This window comes from Platichthys flesus, chromosome 6, assembly GCF_949316205.1.
Source record: "Platichthys flesus chromosome 6, fPlaFle2.1, whole genome shotgun sequence".
In the NCBI taxonomy this organism is placed as follows: Eukaryota; Metazoa; Chordata; class Actinopteri; order Pleuronectiformes; family Pleuronectidae; genus Platichthys; species Platichthys flesus.
Window position 1 is genome coordinate 2,674,287 of NC_084950.1, and position 17,499 is coordinate 2,691,785.

The 17,499-nt window shown below is 44.7% G+C and overlaps 2 protein-coding genes across 4 annotated transcripts in view; both read right to left on the bottom strand.

Moving 5' to 3' along the window:
* The window catches only part of kiaa1549la (KIAA1549-like a), a 76,490-nt gene extending 74,787 nt beyond the window's left edge, over positions 1-1,703 (bottom strand). For both annotated transcript variants that reach the window (XM_062390881.1, XM_062390880.1), the window contains exon 1: positions 1,304-1,703. In XM_062390881.1, the coding sequence (XP_062246865.1) occupies positions 1,304-1,553 (250 nt within the window). In that variant the 5' untranslated portion in view covers positions 1,554-1,703. The remainder of the gene's footprint in view (positions 1-1,303) is intronic.
* A 1,504-nt stretch (positions 1,704-3,207) lies between these two features.
* Positions 3,208-17,499, bottom strand: part of LOC133955670 (homeodomain-interacting protein kinase 3-like) — a 28,337-nt gene continuing 14,045 nt past the window's right edge. The window contains exons 6-18 of one of the 2 annotated variants that reach the window (XM_062390629.1): positions 14,913-15,032; positions 14,379-14,465; positions 14,052-14,236; positions 13,661-13,826; positions 13,060-13,183; positions 12,843-12,937; positions 11,948-12,099; positions 11,580-11,741; positions 11,128-11,490; positions 10,405-10,566; positions 10,059-10,333; positions 8,390-8,541; positions 3,208-7,804 (exon numbers count right to left, since the gene is read on the bottom strand). In XM_062390629.1, the coding sequence (XP_062246613.1) occupies positions 7,241-7,804; positions 8,390-8,541; positions 10,059-10,333; positions 10,405-10,566; positions 11,128-11,490; positions 11,580-11,741; positions 11,948-12,099; positions 12,843-12,937; positions 13,060-13,183; positions 13,661-13,826; positions 14,052-14,236; positions 14,379-14,465; positions 14,913-15,032 (2,607 nt within the window). In that variant the 3' untranslated portion in view covers positions 3,208-7,240. Of the gene's footprint in view, positions 7,805-8,389; positions 8,542-10,058; positions 10,334-10,404; positions 10,567-11,127; positions 11,491-11,579; positions 11,742-11,947; positions 12,103-12,842; positions 12,938-13,059; positions 13,184-13,660; positions 13,827-14,051; positions 14,237-14,378; positions 14,466-14,912; positions 15,033-17,499 lie in introns of both variants that reach the window. The other variant, XM_062390628.1, reaches the window with a different exon arrangement.

The window sequence follows — 17,499 nt, forward strand, 5'->3', positions numbered from 1 at the left end:
ACCTAATGACCCCCCCCCCCCCAAAACGTCTCCAAAATACTTTCATTCTCAACTCTTCTTTTTTAACACACTTGTGTGATTATCGTAGGCAATGATTCCAAAGATGTTGATTTCAAACACTTAAGACAAACGACTGTAATTGAGATTTGATATTTTAAAGTTTAACCATAAACTTGAAAACTAGAAATCAAAGGAAAACACAAATACAACCAGATATATAGAATTTGAATAAAAAAAATAAATATGCATATTTTTGGTTTGTTATTCTGTCAAATAAAATGTTTGATATCTACAAAAACTCAGTAGATTTGATCAGGTCCAATTATTAAAGTATGAAGTAGGATTCCTTTTCATTTTGTGGATTTGGTCCAAGTGAAGGCTTCCTCCAAGGTGGGATCAATTCTGAATGAAATGTAAATGACAAACAGAACCAGTCCAGATTTACTCAGTCCAGTCAAGAACCTTCAGAGCTTAAAAACACATTAAATATATTAACTACATATAACCTGAAATATGTTCCCTTGTTAAAACCTGTCTCTTCAATAAAAATATGGAAACATTGGTAAAATCAGCTGTAAATGGTCTGAAGGTGATGAACTGAATCTAAATTATGATTCTTTCTTCTGTAAGAGATCTGGACTCGAGACTCAATCCTTTCTGATGTTTGTGTGTTTTCTCAGTTTGGCTCATGAGGACGTGGAGATGGTTCATTATTTATCTGTGATGCTGATGTGAACGCGTCTCCTGTGGATCGCGTTGGAGTCTGATGACCTCGAGCCTCAGCTCTGAATAAATGAAAAGTTTCCTCTTTAATGCAGAGGAGCTGCCGCGGTGGATGAGGGTTGCTGTGCGGTGTGGTGCTTTGCTTCGGTACGGTACGGTGCGGTGCGGTACGGTGCGGTGCGGTGCTGTGCTTTGCGGTGCGTCGTAGCGCAGCGCTGCGGTCCACCGTGCGTCCTGGCTGCTTGTTTGGAGACGTGACATCCATGAGGGCCTGCGCGCCTACACCGATGGTTTTACGCATAAAATCAAAATATTTAAAATGTATTTAGACAAATCAAAGGTCATTAATTAACCTATTATATAAGAATAAAAGAACAGCGCTCAGATCAGCACAGCAGCTCCATCGAAATGACAACACATCTGAAAGTGTGATGAACGCACATCTGCCCCACACTAACGAACATCTGCATCAAGGAGACACATCCACACATCATCAGATCCTCCTGCTTGTGATCTGAGCAGACACACAGAATGAAGGGCCACCATCACAGACTTGAGACCAGCAGCAGCCTCGTCTTACCGTCAGCGGCCAAGCAGCTCTGCATCATCAGCATCAGCACCGCGCCGACCAACACAAAGCACCGGGCCGTCATCCCACCCAGCGCCCGGCTCCTGTGCGCGGTGCTCGGCGTGCGGACGGCCAGCATCCCCGCGTCCAGGATCCATGAGGAGGAGGAGGAACAGGAGGAGGAAGAGGAAGAGGAGCGGGGGTCTCCTTCCCCAGTTAGCCCTGCGACCCCGGGGCAGAGGAGCGCATGTTTGGGAGCCATCGGTCAACCAATTAATCCAGAATGGAAAACACCTCACGGCGCAGCTGAGGCGAAAGGCATCCGATCAACGCGCCCCCGGTGCGGACAAGCGCGGCTCCGCTCTCCATGGGCCTGTGGAGGCTGCGGGGCTCGAGCAGGACACGAGCGGGTTCTCTCAGATTCTCCCTGGTGCGTCTCCGTGATGTGAAATGTTCTACTGCGTCCGCAGCGCGCGCTCCATCCGTGCGTCAACCCGCAGCAACCAGCAGGGGCGCTGCGGAGGCGCCTTCACAATAAGAGCCTCGGGTTTCTGCTGCAAAAAGGGAGAGTTCACCCAAATGATGAGACTTCAGCCTTTTTCTACTCCAACACTGACTGTCGATGGGGGGGGGGGGGGGGGGGGTGAAGTGCTTGAGTCCACAAAACACTTCTGGAGTTTCAGTAGTCAGTGCAATTGAAGTAAACAGGGATCACGTCTTCAAAGGTAATATAAACTACGTTAAAAAAACATAACACGACACAATACGGCTCCTGTGGTGTCGCCCAAGTGTCTGTAAACCATAACATTCATATTCAGCAGCATTATTTACACTTCCTGCTTCTTCCATGTTAGTGGATGGGACACTGAGCAAACCAAAACATCAATATATACATTTAAAACATTTTGGGGCTTCTGTCATTGCTCATTATATTCAAGAACTGTTAAAAACACGATATCAATGAAAGGAATTATTATTACTATATTATTTTTATTAGAATAATGCCTTTTCTGTTGTTCTGTAAAATCCTGAGATTTAGTTTTTAAGGCTGAACTGGGCAACTTCCTGTCTTGTGTCTAACTTTAGTTTTAGCAGGTCGAAGCCATTTGTTATAATATTGGTTTAAAATGACTGATCACTCTTTGTCGAACCTCTAAAAACAGAGATGTGAGACAACAACACTCACAACTGTGTCTTTGTTTCCTCTTAATTTTAAAATGTGGAGCATCTGCTTCATTTTAAATCCAGACATCCACCGATTCTGCTGCTGGAACATGTGTTAATGGAAGATCTGCAGGAGGCAGGCGACCCCTGGTGGCAGCTGAGTGCACTAACAGACACCACCGGGAAAAACCATCATTAGACCTGTTCCCATTGTGCCCAATTTAGTGTAAAAGACGTAATTGTGAAATCAGCCTGCAGGAGCCATCATCTGTAAACACAGCGAGGGAGGATTCTGGGAGAAGTTATTAACGGCTGGTTAGCACAAATTTCAAATTTGCGAATGAGTAAGTTTCCTTTCGTCTTTATTTTGCTTATGAATGTTTTTTTTATATATATATATATATATATATATATATATATATATATATATATATATATATATATATATATATGTTCTGTCATATTCTGCAATATTTATTGAGAAATGATCTAAGAGTTAGGATCCAGGTGTGTTTACGCTGTTTGTATCTTTGTTTACAAAAGACTCATATTCTGCACAATTCACTTTACAAAACTTTTGGAGGTAACAGTTCCTTTATTACAGCCACAGACTAATGGCTGATCGAAGGCTAAAGAGAAAAAACTTGAAAAACATAAATATCAAACGCCTAAAGGAGCACCTCTCTCTGTGGAGCCTTCGTCAAACGCTGCAACACATGAACTCTGAATCAACAACGATGACAAACAGCGAGTGAAGCAAAAGATATTTTTTTAATTCAAAGTGAATCTTGACATAGTACAACCATCAATTCATAATTTGACACTCACCAATAAGAGTCACCAAGAAGGACCCGCTTTTTGTGACAAAGTACATAAGGCTTGGTCACATTGAACTCACTGAGAACTAGAGGGGGGGGGGGGGGGGGGGAGAAAAACGACTGCAAACTGGTAAGACACGTTATTACATCCAAATAATCATTTCCCCAGTCCTCGTATTGTTTTATATTGCACAGTGCAGTTGCTACATGTCAAACTAGTGTAGCATTAAAAAGGAAAAGAACAACAAATCAAAAGGAAAACAAATTAACTCAAAGCCACACAAACCTACACAAATTCAGAACAGTAACAGTTTCAATTTAGCAATCAAGTCTACATATTTGTGTCTAAATACAACAAATGTCAACACAATTATAACTGTGGTAAAAAAAAAATCTACAGAGAACGTCTGAGGAGTCGAATTTCACACTTTCTGTTTTCCGCCCTGGACCCAATGAGATGAGCCGTGTTTATAGGGGTTGCTGGTTCAGACATGAGGGAACCGGTAGAAGCAGAACAGGGACCAGAACCCTTGAAACCAAAATAGAGCATTGAATTCTTGTTTACCTCCGTTTGTTTCTTTGTGACCTAGATTACACAACCACCCAACGTATTTCCACTAAACTTTGTGTTTAGATGAAACAATCCATTAAGTTTTGGTGTGTATCATATCCAGCATTGTTAGCAGTCATCAATCTTCCAGGGATTAACTCATGACCAGTCCCCTACATGAGGTCAAATCTATGGTACTGAGGTCTAATACCTGTTATGGGTCAGAAATAATTGATTTAGATCCTGGACCCGAGAGTGAAAGGTTCTAGTAAAGGTTCCTCGTTCCAGGGTAAAGGTTCCTGCAGTCGAGACTCAGCTTGTGAGTGTGTTCAGCTCGATTGAATTTAAATAGACTGGTGGGTCCTTCAGAGGTACGTTCTTCTTTCATTGCTTTGTTTTTTAATGACTAATTAACGAAGAATTCCCCCGCGATGTTTCAGGGTTAGTTTTAGTATCTGAACAGTCCCTGCTCTGTCAATCTAAGGCTCCGGGTGCTTGTTTGAATATTTGGACGTGGGGGGTGTGACCCTCTGGTGACTTTGACGCCGTCGGGGTAAAGCTGCAGTGAGACGGGATTATCCGTCATAAACAATCAACCCAGAGTGGTGGTGGTGGGTGGGGGGGGTGGGGGGGGGCACATCTCAAGAGAGAATATCGAGGAGCGAGGCTGCACAGCACTTTAAGTACAGATCACGATTGTGTGACTGACACACACACACACAATCAGTTATAATAATAATAGACTGCACTCCAAGCTGAGCAGAGCACATCCTCTCGTTTAAGGATTCGTCAACACAGTAGAATATTTAGACGAGTACACAAAATAAACCCATTACTTAATAAGCCATATAGCCAAACAATTACCAGGTAGTACGAGGAGTCGATGACAGCTTTGGACCAACACTTTGAGAACGATTGATAAAGCATTTTGAAAGAAGCCCTGACGGAAACACATGGAGACATCTAGCTGCAGACTCCCACCATCAACATCCCCCGTCACAGAGTGAGAGGAAAATGATGTGTAGCCACTAGAAATGCAAACAACTCATCCGCGGAACCAAAAGCAGATGTGTCGACGTCCACAAGTACATTCACGTTGTGAGAGTAAAGCTCTGTACTTGTGTGTATTCAGGCCCCGGGTTTGTTAGCCCTGCACGGTGTTGGTGTCGAGCACAGAAAAACAATTCCTGGCTTTCTTAGGTTTGTTTTCCCTCCTCATCTTAGTCAAACAAACCACTTTGGGGTTTTTGAGATGTGGGAACAGGAGCTGATTCCCCTTCAGGAGGAATCGAGTCAACGACTTTCAGAATCCGCTTTGATATCCAGGCGAGACGTCGCCTCGTCAGCCACCGGCTTGAAGGAAGGCACTAAGTTCAGTACAGTACGAGGAGTCGCGATCACAGTCCGATAACGGAGAAACAAAAGCCGTGTCATCACAGGACAACAACATGTGACACACAATAATACGTCAACGACACACCGGTTACAGAATCAAAGAGTGAAACCCAGCCTACGTTTGAAATACTGATGCTAAATACACACACACAAAAAACACACATTAACACACACACACCAAAAAGCAACAGAATAATACAAAATAAAGAAAACTCATAACTTCCATTACAGCAGTTTACATCACTTCAAAACAACAAAGCCAATATACAGAGGCACTAGCATATAGGAATAGCATTCAATATACTCTAGGATCAAAATAAAAACCCACTTCTATCACATATAGTCGCGTGAACTACGATGCAGAAGAGAGAGTTGCCGGCTAGAATGAGATTAGTCCTCTAAATTCACAGCTACGAAAGTGGCGGATAATCAGTACATAGCAGCTTATTATACTATAACTATACATTCCAAATACAATTAGCCAAACATAGCTCAGAAAAATAAAACCTCAACCTCATTGGTTTTTTCGTAAAATAGAGATCTCACAATATATAGAATCCGATGTGGATAACTGCGACAGTACGCCGGAGGTGAAAGGGGGAAATCGTATCGACCATGCTTCAGAAATGATTCATGAACAGTCTTTGGTGCTGATTGGAGTAAAATACCAGTTGATATGACGACAGGTAAAGACGCAGCTCTACTACACACGAGAAATCAAACACACACGCACTCACACACGCGCACAAAAATCAAGGCTATGCATCCACCCTGAAGGAATGTATCAAAACTGACAACAGGCTTCAATACATGGACAAAATTCATCTCACACAAATATTTTAAACAATTACCAATACACCTCTAACACTCAATAGCCCAGCAGTGACACTGTAAGCTGATTATTTCAAACACTGACAAGCATTTAAAAGATAAAAACTTAATTCTCTTTAAGTCTATGCCACTCCCAAAGAAAACACTCTAAAACATAGGATGCATTACTGCAAGTCTAACTTAAATGCATAAAATAATAAAAACACAGCAACCCAGAGGCTATCTAGATTGTATTGCAGTTACAGTAAACAGTGACAATACTGTTATGAATTAAGTACTATAGTGAATAGAAATCGATTATCAAAATATCAAATCACTCTCTATGTACATTAAAAAGCTCATTCAGTCAAAGCCCTAAATGTGCAGCCTCTAGCTAAAGTAAATCCATACTCTTGAGTTAGAAAGCAAAAGTCCAATATTAAAATAAACAACCACAAGCGTTATCCTCGTGTTCGTCCGATAAGCCCGATGTGATCAGAGTCTGAAGGTTAAGTGCTGCAAGCCCATTTAAATGTACAATCTATAAATGCTCCTGAAGTCGTAGACTCTGGTTTTAAGGCACTAGGAGGCGGCAGCAGCTAAGTCTGCCTGAAACAGAGACAGGAGCGTTGGGTCCTGGTTAACACCGACTGGGATGGCGAACAGATCTGACCGGCGAGCACGTGCTACAAGGCAACAAAGATAAAGGGAAGGGGGAGGCTGAGCGATCCCACACCCACGACGACAACAAGCCAATTCCAGCCTCTAATTAGATCACAACACAACGCAACACTCAAAGACAGGAGGTAATGTGCAAAGGACATTCTTAATGAACAGATCCTTATCATCATCATCACTCGTGAATCGTTCCACTCGTGTAATGTTCTCTTTTATAAAGCTTTGCAGTTTTAATCGGTTTCCTCCGATGGCTGAAATCTGCTGATTTCGCAGGAAGTCCATCAGATCCGATGTCGTCTGGGACTTGTGACGTGAACCTCCACGTGAAGGAGGCTTCAGAAAACACCTTTTATCTCCAAATCCTGTGAAACACACAATTTTCATCCTCTTCTTCCTAACCATATTTTCATCTTCGTCATCAAAAGTGTCCGTTTTGTGCTCTGCTACTCGCTCTACCTGCCCAGGTCGCAGCCCCACTCCATTTTGCGTTGCCCCTCCTCCCCAGGGGGAACTGCTGCGGCCCCGCCCTGGACCTCAGATATAGGAGAACTGTGGGTGGTGGCTGAGCTTGGTGGGGCTCAGAGGGAAGCCGGTGTAGGCAGCTGGCGAGGCCATGTAGGGGTGAGGAGGGGGATGTGGAGGGGGAAAGGGAGGCTTGAACTGGTGGGGGAGGTGGGCGTAGCTGGGCTGGTGGTGCGGGTGGATGGTCGGGGAGGGGAGGAGCCTGTGCGCGGGATGTCCATGGTGGTGGGGGTGGGCGCTGATGCCCAGGGTTACCTGGTGAACTATAGTGCCTCCTTGTGGGTGGGAGAGACCATAGCTGTGCTGGAGGAGAGGGGGAGGAGGGCGAGAGGGCAGGATGGGATGGGGGTGGTGGGCGGTGGTGAGGGGCCCACCAGGGCCGTAGGACAGCAGGGTGTGTGTGGCCAGGCCCTGGGTGTGGGTGTGTGGGCCGGCGGAGTTGTGCGTGGGGCTGCTGTGCGGCAGGTGAGTGAAGGTGTGTGTGTGGACCGTGGGGGGAATGTAGGCATGAGGTCGCAGAGGCCCATAGTTGCCGTTCCACTCTTTGCTGCTGTGGTTTGAACCGTACGGCTGCACCTGGAAGACACACAGAGACGTTTGGTTGTGGGAGCTGCCATTTTGAAGCCTGGTGTTCAAAAACCAGATGTGACCATATTTGGAGGAGCAGGGGGAGGAGCCTGACAAACCTCAAAGATGCATAAAGAGATTTATCATCCATTTGATTGTAAATGGGTTCATAATTTACTAAATGAGCATCATGCTGTATTGAAGAATCCCCCCCACTTCTAGTCTTTATGCTAAGCTAACCATCTGCTAGCTTGAGAGTCGTATCAAAGTCCTCAGTGTTTGTATTATAAAACATCTGGTTCGCACACCTGGCTTCATTTATCTTTATGTAACCAAAGGTTGGTTGTATAAGCTCATTAAAATATAAACACAGCTCCAATTATTTTCAAATCTGAAATATATATGCGGATTTATGTGAGAGACCAGTTTCATCTTTCTGTTATTCGACTTTAAGCCCGTTACTCAAACGAAAATGTCCTGGAGCTCGGTAGCAAAGCTCGTCCCATTAAAATGACCCAGTAGATATGTGAGGCTTCAGATCCTGCCCAGTCCCCCACACAGAATATTAAACAAGAGGAAGGGAAATAACCAAACCTGTCCAAAGGCCAGAGGGGGCAGGTGCTGCCCTGCGGCCGCTTGCTGCCTGGACAGGAGGGGGCCGGATGGGAGGAGGGAGGCAGAAGAGGGACTGTTGTGTTGTCCTATGAGACTGCAGCGCCCTTTGGACCGGGACCAGGACTCTGAGACTGGAACAGAGAGAAGACCGAAGTGAGTCGGGAACAGAGGCAGCGGAGCAGCAACGACTTCAAATCACAAAACACACCAGAGAATAAAACAGGCAAAGTGACTTTAGACAGAACTCAGATGCTTTTTACAGCAATCAAACTGGAAATTTTATTATTTCAATATCTTATTTATGCAACTTGTTCACAATCAGTATATTATTGCAAAGTTTCCTTGTGTTTCTATTGTTGTCTACTTGTTTAGTCCTGAAGCTTTGTTTCATTACAATGATACTATGCATTACATGAAGCTGTAAATGTGGCTGAAATGAAAACGTCTGAGGAGAGTTTCAGGTATGATGTCAGAGCTTATACAATTGGATATTTCCTTAACATTTAAAAGGTTAAAGAGGAAAAAATCTAATATAGGGTTTTACATGTTGAGGAGCAGCTTGGTTTCAACCATTAAAGAGAGAATAATCAAATACACACTGGGAACAGACCAGTGCAGCACCACGTTCTACTGCTGAACCGTGCCACACCCTCTGGGTAACAGTCTGTGTGGACTTTAAATTACGTCTAAGAGGAATGTTGATTCAGCATTTTATAGCCGTAGTGTAACTGCTGTCATTAAAAGATCAAACCTGTCGGTCACGTATCAACAGTTGTGAATCTCCTATAAAACTCTGCCCTGAGACAATAACATCCATAAAGTTGAGGAAGAAGGACAGAGAGTTTGTAGACACTCAAAACAGAAACGCCAGAGGAGCAAAGTTGATCCTTGGGATCTGATCTGAGTCAGTTTGAAATTCACAAGACCATTAACAACAAATTAAAGTCTGGGGAGTCCAGATAAAGTGAAACTGATCTCAGGTCAGTGCCTGAGGGCAACGTTTGCTGTGTGGCAAGAACATGACCTCTGACCTGATACCAAATGAAATGCATCCACCTTTCCCCCCAAAACCACTACAAGCCTCATGGTTACTACCCTGTTGTTGAAGAAAACCTTCCCCTGCTTCCTCTACTGTCAAAAAATAAGGTTTAAGGCCAAATGAAATAACAAGAATAAACACTGGATGATTTCTATGAGCGCTCAAAATCCTTCATCATCCAACAGGGCTGCAGAGATGAGAAGAGCTTCCATCACACATTTTATGGTTTGCTTAGATTTTTCACTTTCTTCTTTGGACATTTTCCTTGTGGCTTTGGTGGAGGGAAAGCCTTGAAAGAATAATCACAGGACATGTGAGCAATTCCTGCTGTGGATGCATCTCTGAGGTATAAGACTGCAGAGGCCAGTTCTCTGCTTATGTCTCATGATCACCTGTTACAGCCTCTATCACCCACTAGGGGGCAGTAAGGCCCTACTGCTTCCCTATGACCTGCAGAGCAGACACCACCAAAGCAGAGGTGACCACAGGACAAGTAGCAACAGGATGCATATTTGTGGAAAATAAATTCTCTTGGTGTTAGTTTACAAATGCAACACACACCTTAAATGTGTGTCTGCTCAATATATATAAATATACATTTCCACTGACCTGTTCTCAGGACACGCTGCTCTGTTCCATAGCTGTTGTTGTTCTGCACTCTCATTGGTGGAACCACCATTGTCCGGACACCGTGGGGACTCCTGCCCTGCACTGCAGGGGTAGGCAGCGGTGCTACCATGGAAGTCAAAGCCGGGCGGTTGATGTGGTTGCCATTATCCAGGTAACGGTAGTGGCTGTTGCCACGTGGGGAGATGGATGTGTCGGACGTGGGGGAACCTTCCACTGTGTCACAGCCACTCTCGTGTCCGTCGTCCTCAGACATGCTGAGAAGAAAACAAACAATGAGCGGAGTTGAACTGGAGTTTAAGAATCTCTGTTACACGCCTCCACAAACCTGTTGGGTCTCTTGCAGGGAGAGACAGAGGGGCTGGAGTGAAGGGAGTTGGAGTTGTAGGAGTTGGTGCTCAGGCTGCTGTCAGGGCTGCTCAGAGAACACACTCTCTCCATGGACACACTGGTGTTTCTGCAGGCCTCACACGCACACTCCTCTTTGCACCTACAGACAGAGAGGAGCAGGTTAGAGTTTCTAAGGGCCTGTTCAAACCTGGTTATTCACATCCGGTCTGAGTGATCCCATCTCCAGTGCACAGCTCTGAGAAACTTGAGATATGATCACTCTGACCACTTTCTCAGAAGCACTCTGTGCACAATGAACCAAACTATTTTTACACTTCTCAGTGTTTCACATTCATTGATTTATCTGAGGCCAGCGACACTGACAGACAAATGGAGGCTTCCTGTTTTCTTTCTTTCAAATGTGTAAAATCTTGTTTAATTCTAACCTCTCACGCCAAGAGAATATTATATTTTTAATTTATATTTCCTTGTACATGTTTTATTTTCAGATGTGAAAGGACAAATTTAGAGCCGTCCCTTTGTGATCAGATTCCTCACAGCAGATGTGAATAACAGATCTGAAAAGATCACAAGGCTGAAGCAAAGTTAATAGTGAGTACTTGATTGCAGCAGACACTTCCTGTTGCAAAGGCTCATCCAGCTACTGAAAACTAACAGGTACTGATTATAACCAACATGCATTATCTTTGACGTAACTCACCCTCTCAGGCACCGCTGTGGGTCTTCATCCTCCTCCTCTCCGTCAGTCAGCTCACTGCGAATGCTGACCACGCTGTGCACGGGACTCGGCGTGTCGCCCATCAGCACTGCCACATCTCTCTGCTGTTGACTGGACAGGTCCATCTGTCTGTTACCGTCCGGCACCACCTCTCTGAAGCAGCTCACTTCCTCCTCGGCTTCCTCTTCCTCCTCGTCGGTGTTCTGAACCTCCACTTTCCTGGTCTCCACCCGAGGCGGCGCTCTCTGAGGCGGCCCTCTCCCTGAGACTGCGTGTCCGACAACATCAGCCATCTTGGAGGTCCGACACGCTGCCATGTGGATGTTATTGTGGTGGGACAGGTTCCTATTAACACAACAGTTTTCATGTTAGCTGTAATTTAAAAAGGAAGAGCAGTTTAAATTTAAAGACATTACTAAGATGCAGAATCTCACCTGTTGTGACTGTGTCGGTTCCTCTTACTGGCCGGCTGGGGCCACACAACATGAGCTATGCCGATGTTGATTGGCTGATGGGCAGAGAGAGCTGTCATCTGATTGGTCAGGAGAGGCTGTTGAATCACTGAACTGTAGTGGTTGCCGTGGGGACGTACTTTCCTGCAAGACAAAAATATTTTTTTTTTATATTTGAGTAAAAAACAAATAAACATTATAACAGCATTGACTCGATGGGCCCATTTTACCCCAGGCTCCCTGGTGGTCACCAATTTGAATGCATCAAAAACATTTCATTGTCCATTCAAATGTATAAATAATGAAATGGCCCAGACTTGAAGTCTGCATGGCTGAGTCTGGTGACTCACCCCCAGTCGCTGATCCTCTGATGGCCGGCTGTGGCGTCGCTGGTTAAGGAGGAAGGAGGTGGTGGAGGCGGGTGAGAGGGAGGAGGACCCACGGGAGTCATCTGCTGCCAGGCTGCTGGGACAAGGAGCTGCTGCCCCCGGCTGGACCAGGCCTGCTACAGGGACAGGACAGGAACATCAGAGATGGTGTGTGATAATCTACTGAGCCACATGAGTATGAGCTCCATTAGCTCTCGTGGATCTGGGCCTGACACCCGGGGTCAGAGGTTAAGTTAGTCACCCTAAAACCAGGACTGTGTACTGCAGGTTGAACTTAATAAAATACAGAATATTTTGCTGTACAGGGTTACAAGTTCACTTAAAGGGGACATATTATGAAAATTCCACTTTTGTAGTGCTTCTACACATTAATTTGTGTATCTGGCATGTCTACCGTCTACGCTAGAGTGTGTCGAATGGGATTACGGCCGAAATAAACGTCAGTCTCACCATGCCCATGTAGGGAGTCTTGCTACATGGCCTTGGACGAGCAAGCTAACACTAGCTGGGCTCCACTGGCCCGGTTAGCTTGCGAGCTAACGCTAGCCAAGAAGCCGGGCTCCCTAGGGGCTCCCCCCGGCCAGGGGAGCCCGGCTCCCCAGCTAGCGTTAGCTCCCTGCTGCTACCCGTCAGACATTTACAATACTGTATTAAATTTTAGATATCTGTCAAGTAGTACAGATATGAAGCCGTACCAGAGTCCAAGATTTACTAACACTTCCCCCCAATTAAAGATAAGGTGAAGTATCATCACCACATGTAAGACCTAGTACATAACATAATACACAGAAACCGTGGATTAATTGTTTACTTCAAAGTACCACAGTCACTACACATCACTTCCTATTTGTCTTACCTGAGCTATGACACCAGGCCTCACTGGTAGGGGCTGTATGGGAGGGGCCTGAGTTACCATTGGAACAGAATACCCTGCTTGTTGATTAAGGTTACCTTTTTATAAGAAAAAGCATAAACAATCAATATGTTATTCATATATTGATATACATGTTTGGTGAAGCTACAATAACCATAGTGATTTAAAATGTGAGATGTTTGGCCTGCAGGCTGAATACCTTGCATGGGGGGGGGACACAGGAGAAGGGCGGGTGGGAACGAGTCGCTGCAGCCAAACTGCCCGTTCCCAGCTGTCAGAGCGATCCCTGGATGCATCACTGAGGGACCCGACTGGGTTAGCGCCTGAATTAGATCAGAAAAGAGCAGAGGGAGCCAGTGGCAGGACGAGATGAGGTCGGAGGCAGAGAAGAGAAATAAACGGGAAAGGAGAAACGTCAGGAGATGAAAAGAAAAGCACAAACATGGCAGTTGAGCACAACAGGGTAATTTTTCTAGGTGGCGAGTTGTTGACGATTCCCTCCAGAAGAGGTCAACGTTATAGAAACCGTTCACACAAACATTCTGTAACCAAGGACTTGACATATTTATAGGTATTTATTTATGTTCTCTGTTCTGAGAAAAATTATGCGACACCAAGAGACAATGTGAAGTAGCATAATTTAATTAACACAGTTGTGTTAGATGAAAGGCTAAATGTCACTGATAGGAGTTTAAAAAAAGAACTGACGCTGGCTTCTTTTTAACACAGATATAAAAGATTACTGAGGCACTGGCTAAAATAGAGGTAAAGTATACGCTCTCCCAGCTCCGGTGTCTGACCTGAGGGTGGACTGGTATGTTGCTGTAGCCCAGTGGGAGGCCAGAGGAGCCGGCGGGCACCACAGGAGGTCTGGAGAAATGAATGGTGTTCTGGTTGAGAGCGTCGAAGACTGCGTTGGTGGGGCCGCCGTGGCACATGTCCATGATGCGGAAAGACGACTGCACACTGGAGGAAGACAGAGGAGTTGGCATCGAGTGAGGAGGGACATTTGTATGATTTGTACTGACATCATAAATGAAAGTGTTTTCATTCATTAGGCACAAAGAGGGAGTTGATTATGTTATTTGTGATTAGGTCTTGAGATTCTTTAAGTTGCTTTCATTTTACTGGAGTTAGTGTAACTCTTAGCATTTGTGTAACTGTAGAAAGCCGCAGCTATGGGATCCTTACTGGTTACTGTGTGGGTAGTCCAGCAGATGTGTCATCGTGAGGAAGGGGTGATTGAGAACAGCGGTGGGAACAGTCCTGTTCTCAGCATCTATCAGCAGCATGCTCTTCAGCAGGGACACAAACTCCCTCCGGTCCACCTTGTCCGCCTGCATGTCACAGTTGTCAGGACTCAGCACCAGGTTCACCTGAGGGATGGAAGCACAGGGGGGAGAACACAAGGTTTTCAGTGGAGGTAATTATCAGGATGTTAATTTGTATTTGTTTGAATTTGAGTTTTCAAAATGGCACTCATACCCGTAGCCCTGAACATGAACTGGTTGAACTCACATGTGCCACGTCGTCCAGGCAGCTGAAGATGTACTTCCTGGCCTCTTTGGATTTAAGTCCCGTCTCTTTCTCGTGCTGCTCTGTCGTCTGAGAGGAGAACACCAGTATTAGGTTGAAGAATTTCAAGTATGTTGGAGGAGTGTGGAAATTCATAAGGAATAAAAGGTCAAATTATCAGATCAAATAAACAGAGGAAGTCTGATATGAAATATTGGGCCCACATCCATTTGTTATTCATTTGGACTGAGCTTGGCAGGTAGTCTAAACACAGTATCACACTCCCCCGAGGTTTCTTCAGGGTGAGCAGGCTTTGTCCTGTTTTTGCAAATCTCACGCAGCTGTTTCCCCATCGAGAACGTTCTGCTACACTAAGCTTTCTTCTGACTGCATTAATGCCATGCAACAAGTACATTGTGTGCTCTTTTCAGTTCAAAACTCATTGCGTGTGCCCATCGCTAGGATGTGCGGTTGGCAGCAGGAGAGCGTGCATTGTGTCTGCACGTTTGTGTGATTGTGCGATTTGTGTGCATGTACTTTGAGTCTCCAGGAGGCGTAGGGAGAGTCCGACTCTTTGGAGAAGAAGCGAGACGTCTTGGTCCCCTTGTTGAGCAGCTGCTCGGCAGGCAGGCCCTGAGTCTGAGAGATGTACCGGATCTGGAAACAGGAAACAGAGGGGAAAGGGTGGAGGAAGGGAGAGAGAGGGGGAAGGGGGGAGGAAATGAACAAGAAAAGTAATTAACGAACTCAGTTATTATGGGAAGAAACGACAGAGGAATTAGGAGGTGGGGACAGAGAACACAGGGCAACCACTTGGCTGGAAACAAGATCATTGACTTGGTTGTAATTCAATTAATTTTACCCAATTATTGAATCCACAGGCTTCAGATCAGCTGACGCTGTCCAGACATGAACATCATCAAGCTTTACGTCAACAGCTTGTTAGTGTCAGGGTGTATTTATTTAGTTTTTAAAGCTGATCAGTATCTTCATGTTTCAGCCAGTTCAGACCAGGAGGGTGTTTTACAATATGAAGCTGCCTCCACTGAATATTATACATATAATATTCTAAAATAGTTATAAATCATGTCCTGCCTCGCTCATTAGATTATCTATTCTACACCATGTCCACATATGTTCGATGTTAATCAGGGAGACCTGGAGTTTGTCCACCAGCTCTAAGTCGTCTGTTATCTAACACAACACTTGAACCGTCTGCACTTTAACCTTTACTGCTCTTCCAAACTGACACGGTTGTAACGCTCCACAGGCTCGAGGCTTCGGCAGCAAAGAAGCCAAACACCAGTGAGACAGATCGGGAACCAGAGGTCACCCACAGCTATCAGCAGATTCTGACATGATTAATGAACTGGAGACCATCATGGGATGAGACCACACCAGCAGCTGAGGATCTCAACAGGCCGAGAACACAGTAATTATTACTATTAAATTATTACACGAGTGCATAGTAGTTATTGTTACATAATTACTCACTAGTTATTACCCGATTATGACATGTATACTCAATAATCATGGGTTGAACACATCCTTCTTTAAATCTGTCTTCATAAATCTTTCACAGCAGCTAACCCTAACCCGAGACGAGTTCCCTCAGAGTCTCGTGTCTTCAATTTATCGAGGGGGCCGACCAGTAATGTAAATCTCATGACTCCAGCAGCTGCATCACACCAGAGAAGACACACACACAAACAAATCCAGATGTTCACATGCACAGATGGAATGAAATCAGGATGTTGAAAAAAAAACATTTATCTATCCATCTTTATGTATTAAATCAGCTTCACATCACCACAGATCAGCAAGAAACACAAAAAAAAACACACACACAAACACACAGGAGACTTAGTTGTTACAACTAAAACATTTCAAAACATGTAAACGTAAATACGTTTTTTTAGTATTTCAAGGTTTTACAGCCCACCCAGTGGTTTGACATGCCAGTTCTTAAAAACTTTAACTATCTATCTTCTTTTGAAGTGAGTCATCTGTAATAATTCTCCAGTTATGTGCTGGATTTTCCTGGAATTCTTTGGATGCTCTGCCCCCTCTTGATTACCACTCAAAGAATAATACTCCAGAAAAACTGTGATCAATGAAATTCCACAGTTTTTACAGCATGTGAGCTCTGCACATGTACGAATACAGCCCAGAACAAACACATTGACAGGCCAGAACCTGCTGATGGTGCACTGAAAGCTCACCAGTGTGTGTGTGTGTGTGAGCGCACATGTCTACCATCAGGCTTATGTTTATAAATACATTTTGCTGTGTAGAGTGGAACTGCAGTGAGCCTTGGCACAGCACTGCATGCTTTTGGGGGATCAATGTGTACGCCGGAGTGTGCGAGTGTGTGTGTGTGTGTGTGTGTGTGTGTGTGTGTGTGTGTGTCCATTGATACAACAGAGCTGTCACTGCTCGGCAAGGCTCTACCCGTCACAATCTCTGAGCGATGATTGTTGAAACTGCTTGCTGCTGCTGGACGCACAAGTGACTAGTTGCCAAAAAAAAACTTCCAAAAACAAATGCAAGCCGAGGATTTAAACCAGGCTTCACCAAACAGGTTTAATCTAGAATGGCACTCGGAGCGCAGCGCCTCCTCTGCCATGGTCTAAAAGTTCCCTTCTATTCTATCTGGCTGCACTAAATTGGACACAAACATAGATATCGGTCGTCTAAATGCGTCAGATTTTTTTCATTGGGAAACATGAATTATTCACTTGGGAATTGATGAAAATGTAAAAAGAAATCTCACAATTTTAAAGAACGGGAGTTATCACCTTGGCCCATGCTCCAAGTGTCAGGGTGCAGGACAGGGGTGAAGACTTAACCTCCTTGGTGGAGGTGAAACATTTTGATGCCCAGGAATGTTTGGTAGTATTGTGTAATTTGGGAGTTCAAACATTTAAATTGGCAAAGATGGCCAAAGAAGAAATGTCTCCGAACCCATAAAAGGTCAGAAACAATGTTTGCCCTACAGGCTGCAGGATGGTGTTACAATACCAGGATGTCTTTGTTTTTCATTTGTCCAAATTTCTGAACTCGTAAATTAAAAACATGAAGGGTTGGATTCGGCTCCTTCACAGAGCAGCCTAGAGAATAATCC